Source organism: Cetorhinus maximus, chromosome 1 (assembly GCF_964194155.1).
Source record: "Cetorhinus maximus chromosome 1, sCetMax3.hap1.1, whole genome shotgun sequence".
Taxonomy (NCBI): domain Eukaryota; kingdom Metazoa; phylum Chordata; class Chondrichthyes; order Lamniformes; family Cetorhinidae; genus Cetorhinus; species Cetorhinus maximus.
Genome location: NC_135879.1, coordinates 79,946,737 through 79,973,688, shown reverse-complemented (window position 1 = coordinate 79,973,688; position 26,952 = coordinate 79,946,737). Strand labels below are relative to the sequence as shown.

The following is a 26,952-nucleotide window of genomic DNA, read 5'->3' as shown; positions in this document are numbered from 1 at the left end:
CATGATTCTGATTTAATTTAACCAGTGAGTATAGCAGAGTCTTACAAGCCCAGGGGTTCCCAGTTTTGACCCTGGTCTATGTGGAGTTATCTGATCTCATGTCGGCAATGGTGTGGGTGCTGCAATTTGTGTCAGTGTCCCAGAATTTTGTGGGGGGTAGTGTAACACTGGTCCCAATCTCCATCTAGAAATCATTTAGAAGGATGTGCATGAGAAATCTTTTTCACGCAGCGAGTGGTTCAAGTCTGAAATACACTGCCCCAGAGAGTGGTGGAGCAGGTTCAGTTGAAGAATTCAAAATGGAATTAGACTGTTATCTGAAAAAGAAGAATGTGCAAGGTTATGGGGAGAATGGCACTAGGTGAATTGCTCATTTGGAGAGTTGGCGTAGATATGATGGGCCAAATGACTTTGCACTGTAACAATTCTGTGATTCTGTACGCGTGCAGACATATATACACATAAGGCAAGGTCAGGTTTAGGCTTGCCTGTTGTGCCCTCTGCCTAATTGGGCAATGTTCAAAGTATGTACTATCAAGGCTCATGCATGAATTGACAAGGTACCTGATGGCAATTGTCATCTGTAGAGCCAAAATCCAGCGAAGAGTTGTTGACAACAACTTAGCTTTACATACTGTCTTTAGTGTGGTAGAATGTCCCAAGGTACTTCACAGGGGCATTATAGAACAAAATATGACACAGCTAGTTAAGGCACCATCAGGGCAGAGCTTGGTCAAAGAAATAGGTTTTAAGGAACATCATAAAGGAGGAAAATGAGGTAGAGAGGCCGAGAGATTTAGGGAGGGAGTTCCAGAGCTTAAGGCGGTATCAGCTGAAGGCACGGCCACTGATGGAGATCAAAATTGGGATACTCAAGAGGTCAGAATTGGAGGTGTGCAGATATCTCAGTGCAATGGGGCTGGAGGTGATTCCAGAGATAGGAAGTAAACATCTACGTGAGGAGAGAAAATTTGCTTAATATTGAATTTACCCAACTGCATAACTACTGGTGGCACCCTGTATGCCAGCAGCAATGCCACAAAGCAAATAAGGCTGTTGTGCACACGCAGCGACCACAGTTCGCAAAAAAAGCAGCAGCAAAATGATGTAACATGCAGTTCAATTCTGAGTTAGGAATTTGGAATGGTCCATGCAGACAAGTATTAGAAAATTGCATAAATGACATAGTGCAGTCATGTGTAGCAGCAATTGGCATCAGCACAATCTGAATTTACAAGGGTAAACTCTGCCACAGGTGCTTCTGGATGCTCAGTAGAAAACTACTTAGTTTGGTAAATATTGTTGGGGGTGATGAACATCATTCCATGTACAGGTTTGGAATCCGTAGGGAAATAATGGATTGCTGAATAATTGATCCTTTTTCTTTTTTAAAGTTTGCTTATTTTTAGTTGGTTCCAACAAGGCACCCTCTAATAAAAACAAAAAACTACTGCGGATGCTGGAAATCCAAAACAAAAACAGAATTACCTGGAAAAACTCAGCAGGTCTGGCAGCATCGGTGGCACCCTCTAAACTCATCCAGCTCTACCAACCCCCTCCCAGCCAAAATCTCTGTTCCCCAGAATCTGGCCTTTGTGTAATACTCTCCCTTCATCTTCCATCAATTGCTGTTACTTCAGTTGCCTAAACCTCGCATTCTAAAATTTCCTCCCTACCTTTAAGAAGTTCCTTAAAAGCTGCCACTTTGGCCAAGTTGTGCTCACAGCTGCTGATATCTCTTTATTTAACTTGATGTCAGTATTTTCTCATAATGCCTTGGTTAAGTGCCTTGGGATATTTTTCTATGATTAAATCATTATATAAACGTGACCTGTTGTTGACTACTCCAGAACTCTTCCCATATTTATTAAGTTTGTCCCAGAAGCTTTAACTTGATGTGCTATGAGGTTTTTTTCACATTTATTTTGGCAGGTATGCAATAAGTTGGACAACTTTGTCTCTAATAGTGAATGCAGCTAAATTCAGCATTTACAGCCCTGAACATTTGGAGGGACTTGCCTCTACAACCCAGCCATGGCAGATATAAAGCTCAGAATATGATTGTGTATGTTCCAATGCCCAGCCTCCTGCTAACATAAACGCCCTAACAAATAACCTCCAGTGGTGTACAACGCAACAATTTTGTCTGATATATTCTTATCAAACCGTGACGTGTAAATGAAACAAGTGATCATGTTTAGCCTGGATCAAGATAACTCCTCTGAGTTCAAAAGATAAACTAACCTGAATTAAATTTAATCTACCAAAGAGAGATGAGTTTCGCCAATTTTAGTTAAGCAGTTTTGGATTTCCTATCATTCCTTTCTCAATATATTCCTCAAATTCCAGACACAACTTGCTGCAAGTTTACTGAGCCAAATAAATGAAACATTGCAACTCAAATAAAAATAAAAAAAATATGTAAGCATTCTTCTCATCATTTTACAGGGATGTTGCTTCATTTCTGTTGACTTTGCAGCTGGGACTGAGTAGTGCAAATGGGGTGGATAAATGGTTGAATTTTAAATAAAGCCTCTTCAATTAAAGCAGTTAATTAATATTGTCATCCTTTCAAAAATCCAATGAGTACACATGTAAACAACGTATTGTGGACATTTGCCTGGATGATATCAGTTAAGATCAAATAGGGATTGGAAAGACAATGGTATTTTCCTTTGAACAGGGAGCAAGAGGAAGGAAAGTTTTTTTTTACCCCTTTGGCTTGCTGGTTGTTGGTTAATCAAATTCCGTTTACACAACACTCCCTCAAAAGGAACCAAAAAGGTTTACTTTGATAACTGTGATTACATAAGATGAAAAGTTTGAATTCCTTTCCGGCTAAAAAAGATTCCCAAATTTGTCTTGAAGACATAATGTAGAGGTACAATAGGAAAGGCACTGGATACTGTCAGTACTTTGGCCCATTGGGCTTTGTTCGAGGAGTCCAGCAGGAAGCTATTTTGCATCAGCGATATCACAGCTGGGCTCGATTCCACCCTTTTCGCAATTTAAGTAGGTTCCAACAAAGTTCACCGGAGAATGAGTAGAAACAGGATTTTCCCTTCCCTCACCTAGGCTGACAAGGGGCCAAATACAGCAATGTCAACTCCCGTCCAGTTATCTGGGGGAGCTGTCGCAAAGGCGCAATGGGGAAGGGTCGCTGTCTAAGACCTTCTGCCACAGTGCACCGAGGGACTGGGAACTGTTTAAATCCCCTCAGGCTGTACAGCTCAAAAGGAATATCTGCAAATGATTGTAATATTGTTTGTACTGATGCAACTGGTGATACATGTTGTAAAAGTTGAACCTGATTGTACCTTTGTAATGGTGTTTTTGAAATGGTTTGGAATGTGGTTGAAGATATTTTATGAATAAAGTATATTTTTGCAAAAAAAAACTCCTGCCCAGTTATCACAGCACAGACCAGGAATTAACCCAAAAGATATTCTTGACTGTATCAATTTGATGTACATGATGCAGTGCCTTTATCCACTAGGTCTTGAGAACTTATTTAGCTTTTTTAGGGTAAAAACAATGCATCGAACAAAATTCACCCAGAGCCATCATTGGAGAAATGTTGCAAGTAATGTGTAAAATCAGCAAGAGTGGCATAAACAAGCCCATTCACAGATACTGATTAAAACCAAAATGTGCGATTAGTGATGCACTGCAAGTCTGATCATCTGCTATGTACAAAACTACAGTCTTGTTCTTTGTGATTGAACATACATTTGAAGGAAGGGGCTACATAGTGTTTTTTTTGGTGTGTCAAATGTTTCACAGCCAATGAATTATTTTTGAAATATCGCCATTTGAATGTTAGAGAGCATAGCAGCTAATGTTAGAAAACATTGCACACAGCAAGAGGGATATGTTGGACAGGGTACTAAAACCGTCCTGCTCTTGCATATAATTGCATGGGATCTTTTCCATCTGTCCGAGAGGACAGAAAGGGACTCAGTTTGTTGTCCCACCTGAAACATGGCATTGCTGGCAATGCAACACACCTTTCAGTAATACACTGGAGTGTCAGCCAAAATTATGTACTCAGGTTGCCGAAGTGGGGTAGATAGTTCATCTCCATATTTCTCTGTGCTCCTTCAAGCAAGCTCTGCTCTTCTGATTTCCATTGTAATCCCATTCCACGAACTCCTGCTCAAACTGCAGATCTTTCAGCTGTGTCTCCCCAAACCCTTTGTTTTACTAAGTCATTCCTGTTTCTCAGAATACTCAAAGCCTATAATAATGCCTTTCGTCACCATCTTGAGTCTTCTACCACAGCTATTCGAGTTTGGATATTTTCACCTGTGTGAAGCACTTTGGTACGTTTTATGTTAAAGATCCTAACTAAATATATTTTTTTTTTGTTGAAAAAAGCCACAAAACTGAGGAGGAGCCCTTTCAAAACAATGAAACAGAGGTTGTAACCTTCTAACGGAGTGACATTGTCTACTCAGCAGTGCAGGAGGGATCATCCTAGCGAAAAAAAAAGCAACAAAGTGTGACAGTAACTAATATAAGAAATGCTGCCATGGAGAGAACTCATTTCTGAGAGACAGCTCAGGTTATGAGGCAGAGGTGAGCAAGGGGGATTTCAGGGTCTCATACCAACGGGCATCTTCTATCAAGTGGAGCAAGACAGGATGGAAACATTCCAGTGCCCAGGTCCCCTCAACCTGTTACAGAGCTAGGGCAGAGCACAGTTCTTAAAAATGAAACAGAGAATGCTGACAATACACAGCTGGTCAATCAACGTCTACGACATGGAAAGACAATTTACAGTTTCCGGTCTGAATCTTCAGAATCACAGATCTTACATGCTGAGTGTATGTATTGCCAGCAGCAGGACTAACATGGCACAAAAATATCCCTGCAGCAACTGCTTCTGGAAAGAATAGCTCTATCATTTTCCAGTGTGCCCCTCTCAATGCCAGTTACAACTCACTCATTGAGCCACAAGCTGTTCAAACAAAGAATGTGAATCTGGGCATCACAAAGCGGATAGTTATTCCCTTAGTTGAAAGAGGTCCTCAAGTATATGAATATAATGTTGCAAATTTATATCAAAATACTAACATTGAGGCAATTTCCAAAGAAATTGAGGGTTCACCCTACAGATTGCGTTCAAGATTTAGTTCTTCCATCAGTAAAGGCAATTGTAAAATTGCACCACAATTACCATTCTAGTTAACACCTCTCTTAACACTTCTCTCACTGTCTAGAGAGATAATGGCACTATTTTACATTCCTCAAACTTCTAAATTAGCTGGAATTATTCATCACTCAAGTACTACTGCAGTTTTAATTAAGCTGTTGAGATCTGTTGGCTTTTGATAAAGACTTTCACAGTTTAATATATGTTAATTATTGTATCCTGCCACTAAACAAAACCAATCCAGTTAATTTCCCATGCGGATTTTTGAAAATGGTCAGACCACCTTTAGAATATTGTGAGCAATTTTGGGCCCCATATCTCAGGAAGGATGTTCTGGCCCTGGAGAAGGTCCAGAGGAGGTTCACGAGAACGATCCCAGGAATGAAAGGCTTAACACATGAGGAACGTTTGAGGACTCTGGGTCTATACTCAATGGAGTTTAGAAGGATGAGGGGGGATCTGATTGAAACTTACAGAATACTGAAAGGCCTGGATAGAGTGGACGTGGGGAAGATGTTTCCATTAGGAGAGACTAGGACCCGAGGGCACAGCCTCAGAGTAAAGGGAAGGCCTTTAGAACAGAGATGAGGAGAAACTTCTTTAGCCAGAGAGTGGTGAATCTATGGAATTCATTGCCACAGAAGGCTGTGGAGGCCAGGTCATTGAGTGTATTTAAGATCGAGATAGATAGGTTCTTGATTGGTAAGCAGGTCAAAGGTTACGGGGAAAAGGCAGGAGAATGGGGTTGAGAAACTTATCAGCCATGATTGAATGGTGGAGCAGATTCGATGGGCTGAAAGGCCTAATTTTGGCTCCTATGTCTTATGGTCTTGATACTGGTCTCTAGCTTAAATTTTAAGGCTGTGTTTGCTGGCAATGCTATGCATGTGTAGTTGTATGCTGATGACAGGCCTGGGTTAACGGCCGCCATGTTTATAAGGGGCAATGAGCACCAAGGTGCATGCGTGGTTATCACTGGCAGCAGGAGGACAGAATGCTGTGAATTTATATCCTGGGCTGAGATATTTTACTGCAGTCATGCTTGACAATGTTTCCAAACTCTGTCTCACAATCCCAGTAATGCAATTGGATTGTGGGTTGCTGCAAGTGTTAAGACTATACTGCCTCTCCTCATTCTTTCCCCTTCTTCCACTCGGAGTTCCAGGTTGCAGGCTCCAGCAGTGGCATCACTGGGTTTCTGCGCATATGTGGACCAGTGCGCAGGCGGGTATCTGTGGCCATATTGCGTTGGCAGGAGACACAGTGTAAATATAAACACCCAAATATTAGCTATGCATGCCATCGATTTATGCTAAAATTAAGCAAACAGACTAACACCTGAACATGGGAATAAGGCATTTCAGTTGCTGCGGCACCATTTTGTTTTCCTGAAGGGTAAACGTGCACGCGGTGGAAATGGTGCCTTTAACCAAGAGTCTGCTTTCCCTGTCCGGTCAGAGCATTCATCAAATTGTAACGATGAGCTCACCACAAAACTGGTCCTGACTTTCATGACAAGTATGGAAATGCTATCCTTGTGGGAGGATTAGCATTCCGTGTTACAGTCTGGAGTTATGTTACAACACAGACTGGGCTCACATGGACGTGTCGCCTATTGGTAAGATCACCCCTCAAAACTGGAGGAAAGACTAGAGGAATGAACCAAGTGTTTGCAAGAAATTGAACACAGATGGGCTGGATTGCAAATTTGCTTCTAGGCTCATGGCTTCTGCTGTACTGATTACCTCCATAAAATGGGGTCTCATAGTAAATCAATAAATTATAGAAACTTTAAATAAGTTACAGATTTATGCGGTGCAACTGAAGTCACTTGGCAATCAGAGGCCACTGGTCCTTCTGTACTCATGTTCTTTTGGCAGAATGCAGGGCAGCATTAGCAATACTGAATCACTGCACATGAACATAATTATACCTATTACACTGATTTGGTGACTTTATGTTTCTGGATACAATCCTCTCTAACTGGGTGGCCCAAGATCTATCTACCAACAGTTTGTCCAAATACTGCCAGCAGCAGCTGCTTAGCCTCACCATCAGAAGTGCTTTCCCTTGAGTAAAGTGAACAGAGGTACCTATTGAGATGGGTCTCATCACAGCCAGTACTACTTGTAGCAGCAAGGTTGCATTATAAATGCAAAAAGATGTTCCAATTTGATTAACACGTCCCAGTATTTACTTGTGATTTAATTCAATTCATTAGTTCTTCCTATTGCGAAAAGTCTTTGCTTTCATATCCTGATACTTAAAGTTAATCATATAACATACTTTGTGCAGTGTGCATGATATACTGCACTGGTGATCACTTTACCAAGTGGGCTTTTATTTTGGTCAAATCCTAGGCTGGGAGGTGGGAAATGGTACTTAGCTGGTCACTTAAATGGCTCCATTTGCCTCTTGACAAGCAGTCGATCTGCCAACTTTCCTGCCATTGGCAAAATGGCATGGCAGCAGGAAGAATTCAAGCACCATCTCAACACTTTCCTGCCTTTCAGCCCTGTCCTCAGCCTGGCATAGTCCATTCTCGTGACTTTTCCCTCCCTGTGGGGAGTGCTTCACCGCGACTCATTATTTCCCCCAGGTGTTATTGGCAAATTTGGGGAACCCAGTACAGAGGGAATAGCGCCACCAGATCTCTCAAAGTACATTACAACCAATGAAGTACTTCTGAAGTGTAGTCACTGTTCTAATGTAGGAAGCCACAGGCATAAATAGCTAACCTGACACTATGCTCTGCCCTCGTATCTTTCCAGAATGAAAATAAATTCAAGAATGTACAAATAATCGCTCCAGATTTTAAAAATATGATTAAAGTTTCTATAACGACACATGTTTTTGGTATAATATATTCACAGAAACTAACCTTTATTGTTTTCAAGTTCCTGTTTGTTTTTGTCAGTCACCTCCATAATCCCTCCATCATTTTGCTGTTTGATTTGTAACATAGTTTTCTTTAAGCTGGACATGCTGGACTTCTGCAGCGTTAAGTACTCTTGCTTCAAATCCATCCACTCTTTTCTAACAAAACAGAACAATTATGTGGATATTTTATTTGTAGTCTTAACAACGGATTGTCACAACACTTTTACTGTGAAATATATCCTCTTATACCTTCTCTGCTGAACTGCTCCATGGATAGCTGTAGTTTTAGTTTCTCATCCAACATCCCCTTTTGTTTTAATGGATAGATCTTGTGAGTGAGCAATGGTGGACCATTTGACTGGGCAGAGTCAAGATGGCAACTGATACCTATGGATCCAGACAACGGCCAGCAGAAAGAACCCTTACTGGGGTTGCCATCATTTTCTAAGTTCAAAATATGCAAGAGGGAAAGGGGGAGAACAGGAAATGACAAAGCGAGTCAAGTTCTAACCTTTTCTTTGCTAATTGGTAAAATTCACTGAAAAAACCTAAACGCCTAATGTCTCCCCCTAAAAGGACACATAGGAAAATGGAAAAACTTATTTCAGTTTAAAAAAAAGCAGGTGCTTGGTGACTGATTAACTTGAGTAATTTCTAGTCAACATACTGTCAAAAACCATTTAAAACTGGGTGTTTGGCAATTCTTAAGCATGGCCATTTTCCTATGCTTTGGTGCCCTGGGATGTAGCAAACTAAAAAAAAATTACTGTTCCCTTGCCTGCACTTAACCTATGAAGCATTGCGTCAAGTCACAAAGAACTTTTGCCCATTGGGAGGCTTCCCATCACAAATATATTTGGAAACTCATTTTGAAATAAGGATTGGCAAAAGCAAAGCAAAGAAAACATCACAAATAAGGACAATTGTAATGTTTCAAAGTCTGATACCTAGATAAATAATCATCATGAATATTTTCGCAAGAACATGACATCCTTGCATTTTTACATGCCACAGCACAAAAGTAACTCAAGATATTTCACTTAAATGACTGAATTCAGTAGCTTCCATTATGTGGGGAAACACAGCAGTCATTTTTCACACATCATTCGACAAACCAGAAACAAGATTAATAATGAGTTTAAAATATCCTCCGTGGGATTTGCTGAATGAGAATTATGGAACAGGCCACCAGGAGAGCTCCTTGGCTTTCTCCAAATAGTCCAATACAATAATTAATGTCCATCAGAGCATGAGAACAGATTATTGGGACACTGATTCGATATCTCAGCAGGATACGGTACATATGAAAATGCAATTTAGATATGGGGGGGCTCAAATCCCGGAATAGCCTTCTAATCCAGAGACAAAAGTACTACCACTGAACTAAGGTAATAAAGTTTTCTTTTTTTTAAAGATAATTCGCAGGGAATGGTCGTTACTGGCAAAGCCGCCATTAATAGCATATGCTTAGCTGGCCATGTTTTGTTTTATTCATTCACCGAATGTGGGCTTCTCTGGCTGGGCCAGCATTTATTGCCCATCCCTAATTGCCCTTGAGAACGTGCGATGAGCTGCCTTTTTGAACCGTTGCAGTCCATGTGCTGTAGGTACACCCACAGTGCTGTTAGGAAGGGAGTTCCAGGATTCTGACCCAGTGACAGTGAAGGAACGGTGATATATTTCTAAGTCAGGATGCTGTGTGGCTTGGACGGGAACTTCTAGGTGGTGGTGTTCCCATCTCTCTGCTGCCCTTGTCTTTCTAGGTGGTAGTGTTCATGGATTTGGAAGGTGCTGTCGAATGAGCCATGGTGAATTCCTGCAGTGCATCTTGTAGATGGTACACACTGCTGCTACTGTGCGTCGGTGGTGGAGGCAGTGAATGTTTGTGGATGTTGTGCCAATCAATCAGGCTGCTTCTTCCTGGATTGTGTCAAGCTTCTTGAGTGTTGTGGGAGCTGCCCTCATCCAGGCATGTGGGGAGTATTCCATCACACATATGGCAGTGGTGATGAGCCATCTTCCTGAAACAGTGCAGTCAGCGTGGCAAGGGTATTCATAATTTTGACCAAACAATGAAAGGACAGCAATATATATCCAAGTCAGGATGGTAAATGATTTGGAAGTATTCGTGTTTCCATGCACCTGCTGCTCTTGTCCTTCTGCCTGGTAGAAGTCGCAAGTTTGCGAGTTGCTGTTGAAGAAGCTTTGGCAACTTGCTGTTGTGCATACTGAAGATAGAACGCACTCCTGACACAGTATTCTAGTGGTGGTGAGAGTGGATGTTTAAAGGTACAGGATGGATTGCCAATTGCTTTATCCAGGGTGCCAGTGAGCTTCAAGTTTTGTTGCAGCTGTATCCATCCACGCAAGTAGAGAGTATTTCATCACATAGCTAACATGTCTTATAGACAATATAGGCTTTAGGGTAGTCAAGAAGTGAGTGCTTCGCAGTAGAATACTCGGCTTACCTTCTCCATTTATACTAGTTGGACAATGCTATTGTGTTCATGCAAGGAAATGAAAATTTAATCCACGAGTTTGGAATGTACCTACATACAAAAATTCTGAAAACACTGCCAGGCTTCAGTGATATAATCCTTTGCGCCACACCACTTGTATAACTATCAGAAATTATGAGATGTGCAGGAAATATATTTCAATGTTTTGATGAAACATGCATATACTTTATTATATGAACTACAACAAAATTATTAGAAAACATTGAACATGACGGCCTAGGAATGGCCAACATCCGTTTAGAAAGAACCCGTTCTGCAATTTACACTATCAGATTACTTTGCTATCTCTTCTTCTAAAGATGCACAAGAATGCACCTGAAATGCTGTAATCTGCAGGGTTACAGACCAAACGCTGGAATGTGGAATAAGGCTGAGTGGCTCGTTTCTTGGCTAGCACAGATACGATGGCCAAGTGGCCTCTTTCTGTGCTGTAAGCTTTCTATCATTCTAATGGCTGGGGCTGACTCCAAGATTGCTGTCCATCTGATAGAAAAAAGATTGGTCATTGCTTATTGTCTCCTTATAGCACCATGAAGGAGACTGACAACATCATATGAAAAATCATTCATTTCAACCTGTGATACTCTGCTGTGACTCAGTAGGCCTCCAGTAGATTACACCGGGCATTGATCTTTCAAAAAGAGATTAACTCTTGGACAATACAATTTGTTTAATCAGTACTATGGAGTGCCCTTACTTTGATATTCATCATTAATGCACTGTTTGCATATTTTTAATTTAATCTACAATTCTTGAAACTAACAACTTGAATTCCACATTTTTAATGTATGTTACCTGCTCCTGCTGAAAACTAGTTTTGTCAAAATTGAAAATTTAAAGATTTAAAAAAAAATGAACTGGCAGATCCCAGGTTTGAATTTTAGTCCATGTTAATGCAAATAATTCGGGACAGGGGAATAGTTATAAGAATTGGCTTCCACACTCTTCTGGATGGGGAGCTCTCCCAATCTAATCACCACTGCTGGGGGAACTTAGGGGCATGTGAACAGGAACGTGAGGGGAGAACAGAATTTAGCTCAGCTGTGATGCTTCTGCAGTCAAATAGACTGCTGGCACCAACTGACAACACTGGCATAAAAAATAGCCATTTAGTGAAGTAAAGGAAGATACTGACCCACTTATCACAGAGGAGATGGTGGGGGGAGGCAGAGGGAGGTGGTGATGGTGGGGTGAAAACTAAGAAAAGGTAAAAGCAAATCCTGGGCCACCACCAGTTCATAGCAGCCTTGATTGTTTTTGACACCTAAAAGGTGATCTTACATTTGGTGCTTCTGTAGCTTGGATTGCAGGATAGCAATGTCCAGTTTCCTCATGTTTTATATTGCTAAAACTAACTCCTGTATCTCAATTGCAGCACAAAGAATTGAATGGTTTAGAGTATATAAATGCAAGGAGCTGGTTCACAGATGTCACTCTCCCTCACTGAATGTAAAACCATATGCAGTTTTACAAACCTCAACAGTTACAACCTTACTCAACTTTAATTGTAATGCATAACTAACTTTAACCAATTTTCTAATTTATATAAGATAACAATTTTGATCAAGTTTTCATTTCACAAAATATCAGGATACCACAAACTGGTTTCATTCCAAATTAATTATTTTAAAAACAGCTGTTCAAAGGTTTCTCCTCAGAAATGTTTAAAGTTTGTACTTTAAAAAGATTACAAATGAATCTTCAAACTCAAAACAGCCCCCTGCTTTCAATAATTAACTGCAAATGTTCAGAACAATATCCAACAGAGCCACATTGTCTAGAGAAAAAATTGTGTGTTAATACTTCATTGTGCAGACTATCTTAATACCATTAAACAAAAGCAGATACTGCATTAAGAACAAGTCAGTCTTCTGGTGATGGCCCAAATGCTGCCATTTACAGCTTGTTAACACGCCGGCACCACCCACTGAGGCAAACAGGTTTAGATACATCACCTAAACAATAGAAATTCAAATGCCCAGCCCCTTTAGAAAAGGTGCCTCATTAAAATCACTTTACCTGGAAGAAATATAAATATCAGCAAGTGAGCTGGGCCAGAGAAGAAAAAGCAGGAGCATGGAAGCAAGGACGACTTGAGTGCAAGTATACAAGCTTTGTCAATTCTGTTGCTTGACTTTTCTAACTTCTCTTCGTGTTAAGTTGGTTTGCTTTCAATCATTGAAAGTAATTTTTGCCATCGTGAAATATCAGTTAGTTGTGAAATGTGTCCCCTGTTACATCAACATGGAAGCCTTTCTGTGATAAACTAAAGTAAGTGCTTTTATGTTGAAGTGCTAGTGGACACTTCATTCTCTGCCACTGTTAAGTGATATTTTAAAAATGTTGCAGTCTTTTCAAAACTGCTGTGGAAGAGCAACATTGGCATTCATAACTTTCCTGTTTTTCAGAAAAAGCTTTTATTTCTGCAAGTGCTCTTATTGAAGTAATGGGGATTTTCATTTTTCTGTAAGGAGCTTTTGTAATGGCAAGACTGCTAAAAAAATGGGTTCATACAAAAGCTGCTACATTGGGGAGTAATTGTCTACTCTAATGCTTTTAACATGGAAAACTGTTTCTGTAACTGAAAAGTGCTTCTGTGTTAGGGGCACTAGAGCAAGAGAAAAGCGGTTTAAGGAATCTTAATTCAATTCCTTTGAAAAAAAGGACAGCAGCTACAGTGTACCACCACTGCGATCGTGCAATGCTGTTTTTTCTTACATTGGTATTGCACTTCAGCAATGGTGATGTACTGTCCAGTACCATCATGGAGGCTGCTCACGATCAACTTTTGCAACTTAAAAAATCTCTTGATGCCTGACTTGGGAATCTATTGTGATTTGTAAGTTAGTATTTTATACATAAAATCTAGCTTTTGACTACATTGTAAAAGCTGCATCAGGAGCAGAAGCCCTGCCTGTGTTTCTGCCTACCCTCTCAGCTCATTAAATCCAAGGGTCTGAATCAAATTTTGATTTGGCTTGCCCTGGAAATTTGCACTCGCGTGTCCTTATGTGGCTCACAAGTTTTAGTTGTACAAGTTCGGTATACTGTTGCTAGTTACTCCAACAAGTGAAGCTTGCTGTCAAGTTTCATTAGTAAGTACTCACATGTTGGAATCTCTAGCATACAGGTTTAATATACAAAAATATAAAACCTGTCAGAAGCCAGTGTTCTGCTCAGTAAAGCCTTCCTCTTTATAAGCAGTTAGTGCCTTTTTGTTAGGGCAGGCTTTTATTTCAATTTCAACTTGCATGATTCTACACGTAGGGCAATTTAAATGTTTTTAACTATAAAGATTAGTGACTCATCATAATGTGGCCTCTGGTTTTGCAGAACAAAATAGATTTGGTGTAATCTCATGCAATTCAATCATAAGCCAGTGGTCCTGTTAAGGGAAGCTTTCAAGTGTACTGTTGAGGCGTTGGCTGAAAAAGTTCAATATAAATGCACAGAGGTATCCTTTGACAATGCTGACCTGAAATGTTAACTTCAGTTCCAATTTAGAAACACGGAACCCAGTATCAATGGACTTTTTGATGTTTTAGAGATCCTAATATGCAAGCACTTGCTGTGTATTATATAAATAAGTGCTTATCATATTGGGATTTCTGCTACACCCAACTGCAGCCCAACTACCCATAAAGGCTTTCTTGTTGGGGACTTGGGGACTAACACTTGACATCTTAATGCTGCTCACTCAAGGTGGACATAAATCCTTTAGCAAGCAGTTTTCTGGTATCCTGGCCACTGTTTAGCCCTCAATTATTAACACCATAAAATTCAGTTGGACCATTATCTCTTGTTTATAGGACCTTACTATGTAAAAGATTGGTTGTTTCCTAAAAGTCACTTCAAATTGCTCTGGGATATCCCAAGGTTGTAAGATGCTGTTCATAGTTCCAAGGAAGATTATCAAACTGTTGCTTTTTGGAGCCTCTAACATGTGAGTTCTTGCCTTCTCAAGTTCAAGTAAGTGCTCTCATGTTGGGATTTCTACTGCACAGAAGCACTACCAATAAAAAAAGTTGGAGAAATGTGGATATTTAATTTTTTTGACACTTTGGTTCCTTTCCAGTTATATCATAGAAGCATGAGTGACCTGAGTGACCCAAGTCCTTACACCAAGACGTTTCGATTGGAAATATTGTGGTAAGAACTCCTAACATGCATGCACTTTCTGTTATTTTCTGAAGTAAGTGCTTTTATGTTGGGATTTCTCAATACAAAACTTGCGCCGATTAGATGCAAAGAAATCCAAGCAGCAACTCTTCATCATTGCTGCTTCATGCCATATTTCAAGATCAAATTAACATTTTTGTTGCAGCTTTTTTCCAGTGTGCTACAATTAACTTACACACAACACATCCACTGCAGCCTTATTTCCAGCATGTCTTTCCAATGGAATTAATTGTGATGTGGAGCCTCTTAACATGTGAGAACTTGCTATCATTTAAAGTAAGTGCTCGCTTGTTGGGATTTCTACTGCTCAATGAAACAACAGATTTTGGAACATAAATTGAACCAGAGGATTATGTAGTTTTGAAGCACCAACATGGAAAACTTGCTGTTGTCTACTTAAGTAAGTGCTTCATATTGGTGTTTTTAAATGTACAAACCTGTAGCAAGAATCAGAATGTCAATTCTAGTGACTCATCACAATTTATAGAGGTGCTACCTACGTGGGAATTAATGATTCTTGATTTAGTGCACTACACGATTTAAGGAATGAGCTCATCTCACCATGTGCATTTGAAATTTGAATTGGCAGCTTTATAAAAGTGGCCATGAGGTCACTGGATTATTGGCAAAAGCCAACTAATTCACTAATGCCCCTTTAGGGAAGGAAGACTGCTGTCCTTGCTCTGGCCCCAAAGAGATCATCAAACTCACAACTTGTAATATGAGGGAGGGCAATAAGGCAATAAATGGGCACCATTTTTTGGGGTGCTTATACAAGTGTTATCTTTTAATTCTTTCATGGGAGGTGAGCATTGCTGTCAAGGCTGTTGTCATGGTCACCTGTAAACTTAAATTTCAGATTTATTGATTTGAATTTAATTCCAGCCGCTGTGACAGGATTTGAACCCCACTTTCCCCACAGCATTCAAGTGTCCCTAGTGATTGCCACTATCTTCCCCCTGCAATGGTAGTTGAAAATTATTTTCTAGTCAACTAGTCTTCCATCAAAATATTCCACTTACTTGGATAGTACTCGCAGTGGAATGACTTCTTCTTCCACCTTGTGCCTATCTTTGTGTTTTTTTTTCCGTTTTCTCTTGCTTTTTGACAGGGACTCATCCTTCTTATCTCCAGAGCCATGCTCATCTTCTGTCGAAACATCTGTAAAATTTTGGACTATTTTAATAATTTTTAAAATAGTGTAGATGCCATAAATCAACGAACAAGCTGGAAATAGCAAGTGCCAAAAAATGTTCCAGAATTTTCTACAGCCTTTTGACTTTTGATTGGTATGCAGTCATTAAACCTCTGGATAGGGAGTTTTGAAATTTCCAATACCTTTAATGTCACTATCTGTCTTCTCTTTTTCTCGGTCACTAATTCTTCTTACTTTTGCAGAGGACCCTTCTTCCAGTTTTCCAGGACTACTTCTCTTCCGCTTCCTCCGACTGCTCTCTTCTGTTTTATCCTTTTTCCTTGTTTCACCTTTTGATTTATTTTTGCACGGATCTGGCACATCAGTTTCTGGACAGTCAGATGTCACTCTGCTGCTCTTTCCTTTTTCTAAGCTGTCAGCATTTTTTGTGTGAGACTGTTCCATTGGCTCTGCAGCTGACTGATTACAGTTCTCTGATTTTCGAGGTTTCTTTTTTTTCTTTTTCTTTTTCTCATCTGTGCATTTATTATCTGAAAGGATGAAATTTTTTGTGCAAATTATTAGAACCTCCTATAGCCCACATAGAATCTTGCACAATTCACAAAGCTACTGCTGCTACATACCAACATTGCAGTCACTGGAATTAAACACTGGAACTGGTTTGCTCTTTACGGTTTTGGGGAAAACTCCAGGCTTTCGTGGTGCATCTTCTGGGGGATTATTTAACAGCTTGGAAAAACAATGAATTGAACATTCTGTAACTTCCATCAATGTACAATAAAAAATATTTTGCTTACTTTATTGCAATTTCTCCTTTTTCTCAAACAATTACATTACACTTCATCGGATGCTGATAAGTGAGTAAGTGGCAGCAAGATACTACCTGACCCAAATGCTCCCCACCATTTCCACTGATTTTAATTTTGACAGCCCATTTAAAATTATGAGTTATTGCAGTATTGCAGGGATGTCTCAGCACTTGGGATTTTTAAAGCAAGAAATTTACAAATGGTATGCTCATATCCAGGGTGTCATGTTGGGTTGCAGAATGAACAGTGCAATCTGCTGTAGGGTGTAGGTTGAATGCGGTAATGAAGAATGGTGACTTGTGAGCTATCATGAGGAAAATTAAGATACTCTTTGTTGCCCACAACAAGGGCTCAAAACAATTTATGGCTAGATTAACTGCTGGGAACCAACCACATTGGCACATAACATCTAAAAGATCTTTAAAGAAGATTGAAGGCCAACCACAATCTTTGGATGGTTTTTTTGGTTTGGTTGGGAAAAACAGCAAAGTTGAAAGGCACCTGACATTGGATCCAGCCTACAGATGAGTGGGATCTTGCTGGTGCCAAGGTGGCAGGCCCCTGCAAGGTGGGAGGGGGTCAAGGTAGAAAGGGCAGGGGTGGTAGGGAACGATTTTCACCTTAAAAAAAAACGCCTTGATGTCCATTCTTACCTCTATGGCTTTTTGGGCTCCTGATGTAGTTTCAAATTCCACGAAGGCAAATCCTTTTGGGTCACCAGTTGTTTTGTAACGAGGAATGCTGATGTAGACTACATTTCCACATTTACTGAATACTCTGTCTATCCAACCGTGTGAAACACTTCTGGGTAGCAACTCCTAAAAACCAAGATGAGACTGGATTTAAAATTCCTGTAACAAATAAAAAAATACCTGGAATACAGAGGAACAGTTCTGTTGTCATACAGACTTAACTTCCTCTCCGCAGATGATGTCAGACCTGAGTTTTTCCAGGTATTTTTTATTTTGGATTCATTTAAAATTCCTGTCCCTTACTACTAATGGCCTGTCCCTTACTAATGGATCCCATCATTTTAAATTTCCTGTCCCTTACTACTAATGGCTCCCATCAGCAACCATGAACCCTGATCAGCAATTCCTTGTCCCCGGTCACTGGTCCCAGTTCAAAATATCAACATCATTGAAAATGTCAGTTGGAACTTGCACCCCTCAACAATTGGCAATTTTTATGTATAAGACAAAATTTAACTTGTCCACTTGTATTAGGACAAATGACTGCCACTCTATAAATACAACTTTGCTAACTTGACTAGGAATTAATAGGATATTAAAAGCTATATATACCATGTTGCTGGAAAAATGGGCAGTATTTTTCAATCTTGGTACTGCTGAATAGGAAAATGTCTGCTGCAGCATTGTAGCTAGCCTGTTGGGCAGTACAAAGGAGTGCCATTTTGAAGTGCCCTGATTCCATTCCTTTAAATGGATTTAAAAAGGGCAAGCAAACTGCTCAACAGTAATATCACAATACCCTTAGCCACAAGGGTTAGATTCAATGGTTTCTATTTCTGGTGGAAAATCTTGGCAGTGATCGTGTGAGGTTCACATTAACTCACTGAATTCTCCCTGCTCATTCCAAAACTCATCCAACTATCCTGAGAATTCAGACCTGCATATACATAAAATGATTCCAAGAGGAAATATTTTGGCTAAATTTTCTGAGGGTGAAAGTTACTCATACTTACCACATAAACTGTACGGTCATCAACATCCTGTGGCTGAACTCCCAAGGCCATACGCCTCCTTAGTTTTGTTCCTTCTACGTTCAGCTGAAGGCAATATTTGAAAAGCATTTTGTTTAAAAGGGGAAAAGTTACTACACTTGAGTACCTGAAATATAACCATGTTTTGCCCTTGTTTATTACAAATTGATTTAAGCTGCTACTTTGCATCTTGAAATTGCCATCTGAGTGGTACATTTCTGTCTGTTGGTGAGAAATCACCTTCCTTTGTCCTGATTAGCAGCCACGACGGAAGGTAGAAAAATCATGAGGTTCACGTGAAATGTTTCCTAGGGTCACTGAGCAAAGGGTGGAAATTTTGGAGGCTCTGGTCATAATCTTCCAATTAAAGTGGGCTGGAGGTTGCAAATGTTACACCCCAATTGGCGATGGGGATCTAGGCCTAGTATGGATTAATAAAGTAATTGATGGTTGTGATAAAATAAAAATTTTCCAGTGGTAGAGAAGTCAGTAAACAGGATGCAGATTGAAATTGACAAAAGCACCAGAGGATGCATGCAGTGAGTATATTCAGCATATTCAGTAGTAACTTTAAAAAGTCAATTTGGTATATACTTGAAGGGAAAACAGTGGAATTAATTGGATTATGCTACCCAGGAGGCAATACATGCATGATCGGCCGAATTCTCCTGTTGTATCATACTATATAAGTGGGCTTGAGCCCACAATGATTTGTGTTTTAAAGCAAGAATGACACTGACTGAGCCAAAATACTTTTCCAATTGTGAGAGAATTTGGATGCTTTGTCCTGGAAAATTTGAAGACAGGCGCACTTTTAAAATGGTTCTATAGGTTGAGGCTAGAAACACAAGGAGAAGCTTCTGATCTGCATTTTCAGATTTTATTAATGGAGTTCTAAAATGTTTTAGTGAGTAGATAAGTTAAAATGAGCTACTAGTGAACATGTCTTTTTTTAAATAATTTATTTTGCATAATGAATAAAGGGGACAGGCCTGTATCTTCCAGTCACAGCAGTAATCTTGGACGTTTGCCTTCAACTCTAAACCCCCAACTGATAAGCACCCAGATAAATGACTTATCTCAGCTGACAGTGGCTCTCACTTGCATTGTTACATGCTCCTGAACTCCTCAAATCCAATTCTCCTAATTTCAGCAACACTTGCTGTTTAAGTACAAATGACATATTGTCAATATCAAAAGTTTCTCATTGGTCAAATGTTATAGGATGTAGCTATGCTGTATGTAAACTCTTGACTTTTAAGTACCTCCTCTTTATCTTGTCCAATATCACTTCCACCTCATCCTTTATTGTTACATTGTTGACTGGAAAAGAGGATGTTGCCATCGATTCTCACAAATTCATACAAAGTATGAATTTTAGTACTCTGGAAAATTAATTTTTATTCTGCAAAACACATTATAGGCCGAAGATCTTGTTGGAGATTCCCTAGTTATGTATTTTGATACTCGATTACTCCTTGTCCAATTCTGTAACTATTCTAAACCTGATGATATTGTGTTCACTGTTCCCCAAATCTGTTCCCAAGGAAATATGCTCCATCTTTGTTCCCCAGAACCACCAGCACTGTTTCCTTTCTTATTGGCTAGAATCACATTGATTAAGAAAGTTTCCTGGTAAACATTTTAGGAATTTCTATGACTTTTTGCCCTTTGTACTGATTATCCTAAGAGACTGCAAGATTATCAAGCCCACTGTTATCATGACACTAGAGTTCTCGCATCTTTCTGTAATTTGCTTTTCTATCTCCTTCCTGATAATTTTTGGCATGCAGCATACATCCAGCAGCACAACAGCTCCTCTTTTGTTCTTTAATTCTAACCAAATAGTCTCAGTCTTTGACCCCTCAACTGCCTCATCCCTCTCCAATAATGTAATAAGTTTCTTCGATCAATACTGTCACATACCCACCTTTCTTTTCTGAATACCTCGTAGCCAAGAATATTAAACTCTCAATCCCTGACATCTTTGACCCAAGCTTTTGTTATTGCAACTATATACCATAGTTCCATGTGACGACTTGTGCCTCCAGCTTGACAATCTCATTTACCACATTTTATATGGAGGAACTCCAACTGATCTTAGGCTGCCTCAAATTTGCCACTTGTCTAATCCCTTTTATTTCTGAGCTTTCCTTTGCTCTAGTGCTACTTGTCTTTCATCTTATTTCTCCTTTCTAATGCTTTATCATGAAGCCTATTTGAATGCTTGACATAGGTTAACACTTCAGTGCAACAGTGAGGAAGTCCTTCACTGTCAGAGGTGCTATCAATGAACATGTTAAACCAAGGTGGACGCAAAAAAAAATCTCATGCACTGTTTGAAGAAAAGCTACAGGATTTAAACAACGTTCCCCGTACCTTATTATAATTTCTCATCAATCTGTCCTCACTTATCACTGGCTCCCTATCCTTCAATGTGCCGAATTTTAAATTCTCATTTTTGTTCATAAATCCCTGGACATCTTCATCCGATCTCTGCATGCTGCTCGAGCCTGCAACCCCTTCCTATCCTGTCTCAAAATCCATCTTTTCAGCCATGCTTTCTATCCCATTTCTTAATCTCCCCCTTTCTGGCACAACATGCAGTCCCCTCTAATGCATCTTGAGGTACTTTTTTTTTGCTCTGTAAGTTAAGTTGATCATAAAAGCGGAAGTCAATAGTAAGTGATTGCATAGCTTGTACAGGTGACATCAGCTAGCTTTTAATCATAACATGTAATTGAAAGTATTCAATCTCACCTCAATGACAGCTGAGTTTTTTAATGCCCTTGCTATTAATTTTACATCTGTGGTTAGCTTTTTCATTTTGTTGAATGTTGTCAGCACAGAAATGTCAACATCTGGGGAGTAAGAAAAATAATGAGACAGAACACTGACAACAGTTAAAGATTCATACATTTAAACCATGGGTAAATACCAAGAGAGATATATTACTCACATCCATCTCTGGATTTCTGAATCTGTTCCTGAAGGAATCGGTCTTTGTGGAGGTTCACATTGCCAAACCAAAATTCAACCTGTTTTTTAATCTCAGAAAGCACCTTGTTGACCCTCGACCTTTTCTTTTTCTCCTTTTCCTTCTTCTGGATGCTGGATTCCATACGCGCTGTCTCACTCATTGCTTTCTCTGTCTCTCCCATATTCAGCAAAGCAAGGCAACAAACTATAGGCAGAGAAAATACTTGGATGTTAAATTTATTACATTACAAATAATTATGAAACACAAATTCAAAGGCGACAGTGATGGTGTACATTAAGGGGATTTTTTAAAAAAAACTGTTCACTGTAGGGCAATCGCCAATGCTCTAGCTAAGATCAGATCTTCCAGCTTGTATGGCATAGCACCACGCCAAGTGATCCTTCCATATGCCAGGCCATCAGGGTAACCAGCTAAACTTTTGAAATTATTTAATACAAAAAAAAATACAGTATTCTCTGTGCAGACATGTCACTTGAAAGAGAGGTATACGTTAGTAATGGGCAATAATGCAAAACAGCCAATAGCAAATCCCAAGCTGTTTACAGCTGTACAGAGCTCTAGCTAAACCCAATCAGGAGCACTGCATTTCATTCTAGACACCACGCCATAGGAAGGGGTTTGAAACTGGCTTTGAAAGGGGTGGAGTGCAAATTCACCAAAATGATACCAGAGCTAGAAGACTGGGCCTGTATTCCCTTTAATTCAGATTAAGGGGTGGTCTAACTGAAGTGTTTATGATGATTAAAGGATTTGACAGGGTAGGTAGAGTGGGACTGTTCAGAACAAGGCACATTAACTTTAAAGTTAGAGCTGGCCATTCAGGAGTGATGTCAGAAAGTACTTCTGCATAAAAATTAATGGAAATCCCCCAGGAGGCTAGGTCAATTAAAAAAAATCAAAATTGAGATTGATTAGATTTTTGTTAGGTCATGGTATTAAGGGTTACGGAATGAGGTAGGTAGATGGGTTCAGGTACAGATCAGTCATGATCTAAGTGAATGCTGGAAGAGATCTGAGGGACTGAATGGCATAGGTTTGTTCCTGTTTTGGACTCGGCCCAATTTTCTTTTCGACTGAAGTTAATGGAAAAGAAAAAGAACATTACTAGAGGCCAGGAAACATACTGACTTATAGATATACAGACACAAAGGAGGTGGGAATATGTACATTTTCAATTGTACTTTTAAAAAAAACATACCAAAAAACAACAATTCAAGTTATCCACTCCAACTAAGAAAATATTTCCACTCTGTCGAAAAAGCAGCCAATTACTAATATGGCTTCGCCACCATGTACATAGAAGTCCATAGTTCCATTGTGTGTTCAACAACTTTTTGTTAAGAGCCTTTCTTTTTCCTGCCCTATGTCAAGGGCCACTATGACACTTTTAACTGACCTCTCTTCCTCCCCACTTCTGACAGGCTACAAACAGAGACCCAATAGCAAGCAGAACAAATGTCATTCATTATGGGGAGACAAACATATGGTAACAGAGGAGAAAATAAGGCATTCTTGTCAATTCTGCTTTCCAATTGCCCCTTTCCTATCATGATTTTCAACATAGAATACTGCGCCACCCTGAAAACAATTCTACAGGTTCACAACTTCTACCAGAACTCACTAAATGATGCAGCACAGGAGGCCATTCAGCCCATTGTGCTTACAATAGAGTTATCCAAACCCACTCCTTGATGTTTCCCTCTAGCCCTGTCAATGTTTTCCCTTTCAAGTATTCATTCAAATCTCTTTTAAATGTTATGACTGAATCTACTTACATATGAAAATACGAATTAGGAGTAGGCCGCTCGGCCCTTTGAACCTGCTCTGTCATTCAGTAAAATCACAGCTGAACTGACTGTAACCTCAACTCCTATTCCTATCCACCCCTGATAGCCTTTCACCCCCTTGCTTATCAAGAATCTATCACTGCCTTAAAAATGTTCAGAGACTCTGCTTCCACTGCCTTTCAGAGGAAGAGAGCTCCAAAGGCTCAAAACCCTCAAAAAAAATTATCCTCATCACTGTCCTAAATAGGTGACCCCTTATTTTTAAACAGTGGCTGCCCCCTAGTACTAGGTTCTCCCAGAAAAGGAAACATCCTCTCCAATTCCATCATGTCAAGGCCCCTCAGGATCTTCTATGTTTCAATCAAGTCGCGTCTTACTCTTCTAAACTACTTCAGATGCAAGCCTAGCCTGTCCAACCTTTCCTCATAAGACAACTTGCCCAATCCAAGTAGTTGTTTAGTAATAAAAACAAAAAACTGCGGATGCTGGAAATCCAAAACAAGAACAGAATTACCTGGAAAAACTCAGCAGGTCTGGCAGCATCGGCGGAGAAGAAAAGAGTTGACGTTTCGAGTCCTAACTCGAAAGGACTCGGAACATCAACTCTCTTTTCTTCTCCGCCGATGCTGCCAGACCTGCTGAGTTTTTCCAGGTAATTCTGTTTTTGTTTTAGTTGTTTAGTAAACCTTCTCTGATATGCTTCCAACGCATTTACATCCTTCCTTAAATAAAGAGACCAATGCTGTACCCAGTATCCAGATGAGGTCTCACCAATGCCATATAACTGAAGCATAACCTCCCTACTTGTGTATTCAATTGCCCTTGCAATAAATAATAACATTCAATTAGCTTTCCTAATTACTTGCTGTACCTGCCTTTTGTGATTCATGTACTAGAATACCTATGTCCCTCTGCATCTCAGATCAGAGCTCAGCAATCTCTCACCATTAAGATAATATGCTTTTTTATTTTTCCTGACAAAATGCATGATTTTACTTTCCCACATTATACTCCATTTGCCAGGTCTTTTCCCACTCACTTAACCTATATTCTTTTGTAGCCCCCTTGTGCTCTATTCACATATTACTATCCTATCTATCTTTATATCATCAGCCAATTTAGCAACCATATCTTCTGTCCTTTCATCCAAGTCATTTATATAAATTGTGAAAAGTTGAGGCCCCAGCACTGATCCCTGTGGCACACCACTCATTATATCCTGCCACCCAGGAAAAGATCCATTTATCCTCTGTTTTCTGTTAGTCAGCCAATCTTCTATACATGCCAATATATTACCCCCTACACCATAAGCTTTTATTTTTTGCAATAGCTTTTGATGTGGCAACTTTTCAAATGCCTTCTGGAAATCTAAATACAGCACATCCACTGGCTCCCCTTTATACAAAGCATGTGTTACTTCTTCAAAGAACTCTAATAAATTGATTAAACATGATTTTGCTTTCAAAAAACCATGCTGACTCTGCCTGATAGAAAAATTCAAGGCAAAGTGCCATGCGATAACATCTTTAATAATAGCTTCTAACATTTTCCCTACAACATATGTTAAGCTAACTGGCCTGTAGTTTCCTGATTTCTGTCTGCCCCCCTTTTTGAATAAAGGAATTACATTTGCTATTTTCCAATCTAATGGAAGCTTCCTTGAATCTAGAGAATTATGGAAAATTAAAACCAACACATCAACTATCTCAATAGCTACTTTTTTAAGACCCTAGAATGAAATCCATCAGGGCCCAGGGACTTGTCAGCCCAGAGCTCCAACAATTTTCACAGTATCACTTCCCTGGCGATTGTAATTTTCCCCAAGTTCCTCCCTCCCCTTCCATTCCATTTCCTGATTTACAGCTATTTCTGGGATGTTATTTGTATGCTCTATAGTGAAGACTGATACAAAATACCAGTTCAATTCATCTGCTATCTCCTTAATCTCCATTACTTCTACCATCTTTTCAGGCAGTACATTCCAGGTCACAACTTGTGTAAAAATGTTCCCATAGGAGCCTCTGGTTCATTTGCCATTCACCTTAGATCTGTGCCATCTGGTAACTGACCTTCTGCCATTCACAACAGTTTCTCCTTATTTGCTCTATCAAGCCTTTCATGATTTTGAACACCTCTATCAAATCTCTGCTCTAAGGAGGAGTGCTCCTGTAATCAAATTGATGTTTAAAGATCAAATGTCTGTTACTATTCACTCTCAAAAGTATGCATAAATGTGTACATATTCAAAAACTTAAGACTGCCCAGCACATCATAATATAGCAGAAACTGTTATCTTACAACCATGTATATCAGATGTGGACTTTGATAATGACAACTCTAAATCTAGGGGCTAAGAGGACCAGCTGGTTCGCTTGGCAACACACCTTCCTATCAATGCTTTCAGTCAGTCTTGTCATTAACCTTTTCTGGCAAGATGGTTTAACAATCCACAATAACACCATCTCAGCCTTGGCACAGTGGTGGTCCTCTCATCTCCAAGTCAGGAGTTTGTGGGTTCAAGCCTTCATAAAAGGTCGCATGGCATTGTTTAAAGCTCCCCTTCCCACCTGGCCATATTTATCCTTCAATCAACACTACCAGAAAATCGACCATTTGTGTCTGTTATCAACATAGACATAAGTGCAAAAATCTCAATTCGGTGGCTGGATTGGGGATTCTAATTTCAGTAATGAGTTACTCTTTAGCAATATTACCGTTTCCCGCCTACCCCAAAGACCAGAATTTTGCCGCTTTCAAAACCAAATCCGTTTGAATTTTTCGGTGTAGAAGTATGGAACAGTTGCAAGGAGAGGAATTAACAAAGGTCGCATTCGAGCCTCAAACAAAACATGCTGAGGGTTTTAAAGTAATCCTAACGATGAAACATCATACGAATGAAATATGTGGCGTTGTCACCCATAGTGGGTACGATATTTGGGGGGGGGGGGGGGTGGTATTACTTTTCTTTATGCATATGCAGACCCTCAAAGAGACGGGTGCATAGAAACGTACTGTTCCTTACCCACTGCGTGTTTATACCCTGAGAAATGTTTTAGTGAAAATAGCCCGCAGTGCTCAGTCAGTTACCTGCGTCTCTCCCGCAGCTGCTGCGTCTATGGCATTGGACCGCGCGGCGCCCAAACCCGGAAGGACCCGCGTTCTCACCGCCTGCACAACGTTCCAAACCTCACAATCCAAAAAAGTTGCATCAACTCAATGCATCAGATCAAATAAATAACACACTATATCAACCCAGATACACACCACGCTGCATCCAATCAAATATACTGCACTGTTCATATCAATTCAAATACACACAGGGAAAATACCTTCTGGTCCCAATTCTGCAACTTTCGACTTAAGCTGATTAAAAATATTTTAATTTTGAGTTGGTTGTTTTCTCTGCTTGATTAAGCTGAAAAGATTGCAGGCTTTTAATTGCACCACTTTTAACTTGTTTAATGTTTGGTGCTTGGGTAATTGTGTCGCGGTTTGATGACGTTACAGCAGCGGGAATATTCGAGGTTTCGTTGAAGAATTTGGACTTAAGCCCCCGCATCGTATTATTTACATTTAAAAAAAAAAATATTTCTCGGGACAGAGAGCGCGAATTGGAGACGCTAACTCTGGAATGTACGTTGTTTGTTATCATGTCTTTGATCGTTTCCGACGGTTGAACCTTGTTCTGACTGAGTTTCTTCAATTGTCTGAAGCTTAAGTTTCATCAGGTGAGGGATGCCCCA

The 26,952-nt window shown here is 39.8% G+C and overlaps 1 protein-coding gene across 4 annotated transcripts in view; it reads right to left on the bottom strand.

The window, feature by feature from the left end:
- Positions 1-26,722, bottom strand: part of larp7 (La ribonucleoprotein 7, transcriptional regulator) — a 34,617-nt gene extending 7,895 nt beyond the window's left edge. For 3 of the 4 annotated variants that reach the window (XR_013576740.1, XM_078542885.1, XM_078542887.1), the window contains exons 1-9: positions 26,297-26,512; positions 21,381-21,605; positions 21,182-21,282; positions 18,404-18,487; positions 17,352-17,516; positions 16,513-16,618; positions 16,072-16,419; positions 15,756-15,894; positions 8,037-8,191 (exon numbers count right to left, since the gene is read on the bottom strand). Coding sequence is in view for 3 of the 4 variants with exons in the window: in XM_078542885.1 (XP_078399011.1) it covers positions 8,037-8,191; positions 15,756-15,894; positions 16,072-16,419; positions 16,513-16,618; positions 17,352-17,516; positions 18,404-18,487; positions 21,182-21,282; positions 21,381-21,582 (1,300 nt within the window). In the remaining variant the exon portion in view is untranslated. Of the gene's footprint in view, positions 1-8,036; positions 8,192-15,755; positions 15,895-16,071; positions 16,420-16,512; positions 16,619-17,351; positions 17,517-18,403; positions 18,488-21,181; positions 21,283-21,380; positions 21,606-26,296; positions 26,513-26,538 lie in introns of those variants that run through there. The other variant, XM_078542886.1, reaches the window with a different exon arrangement.
- Positions 26,723-26,952: the final 230 nt, after the last annotated feature.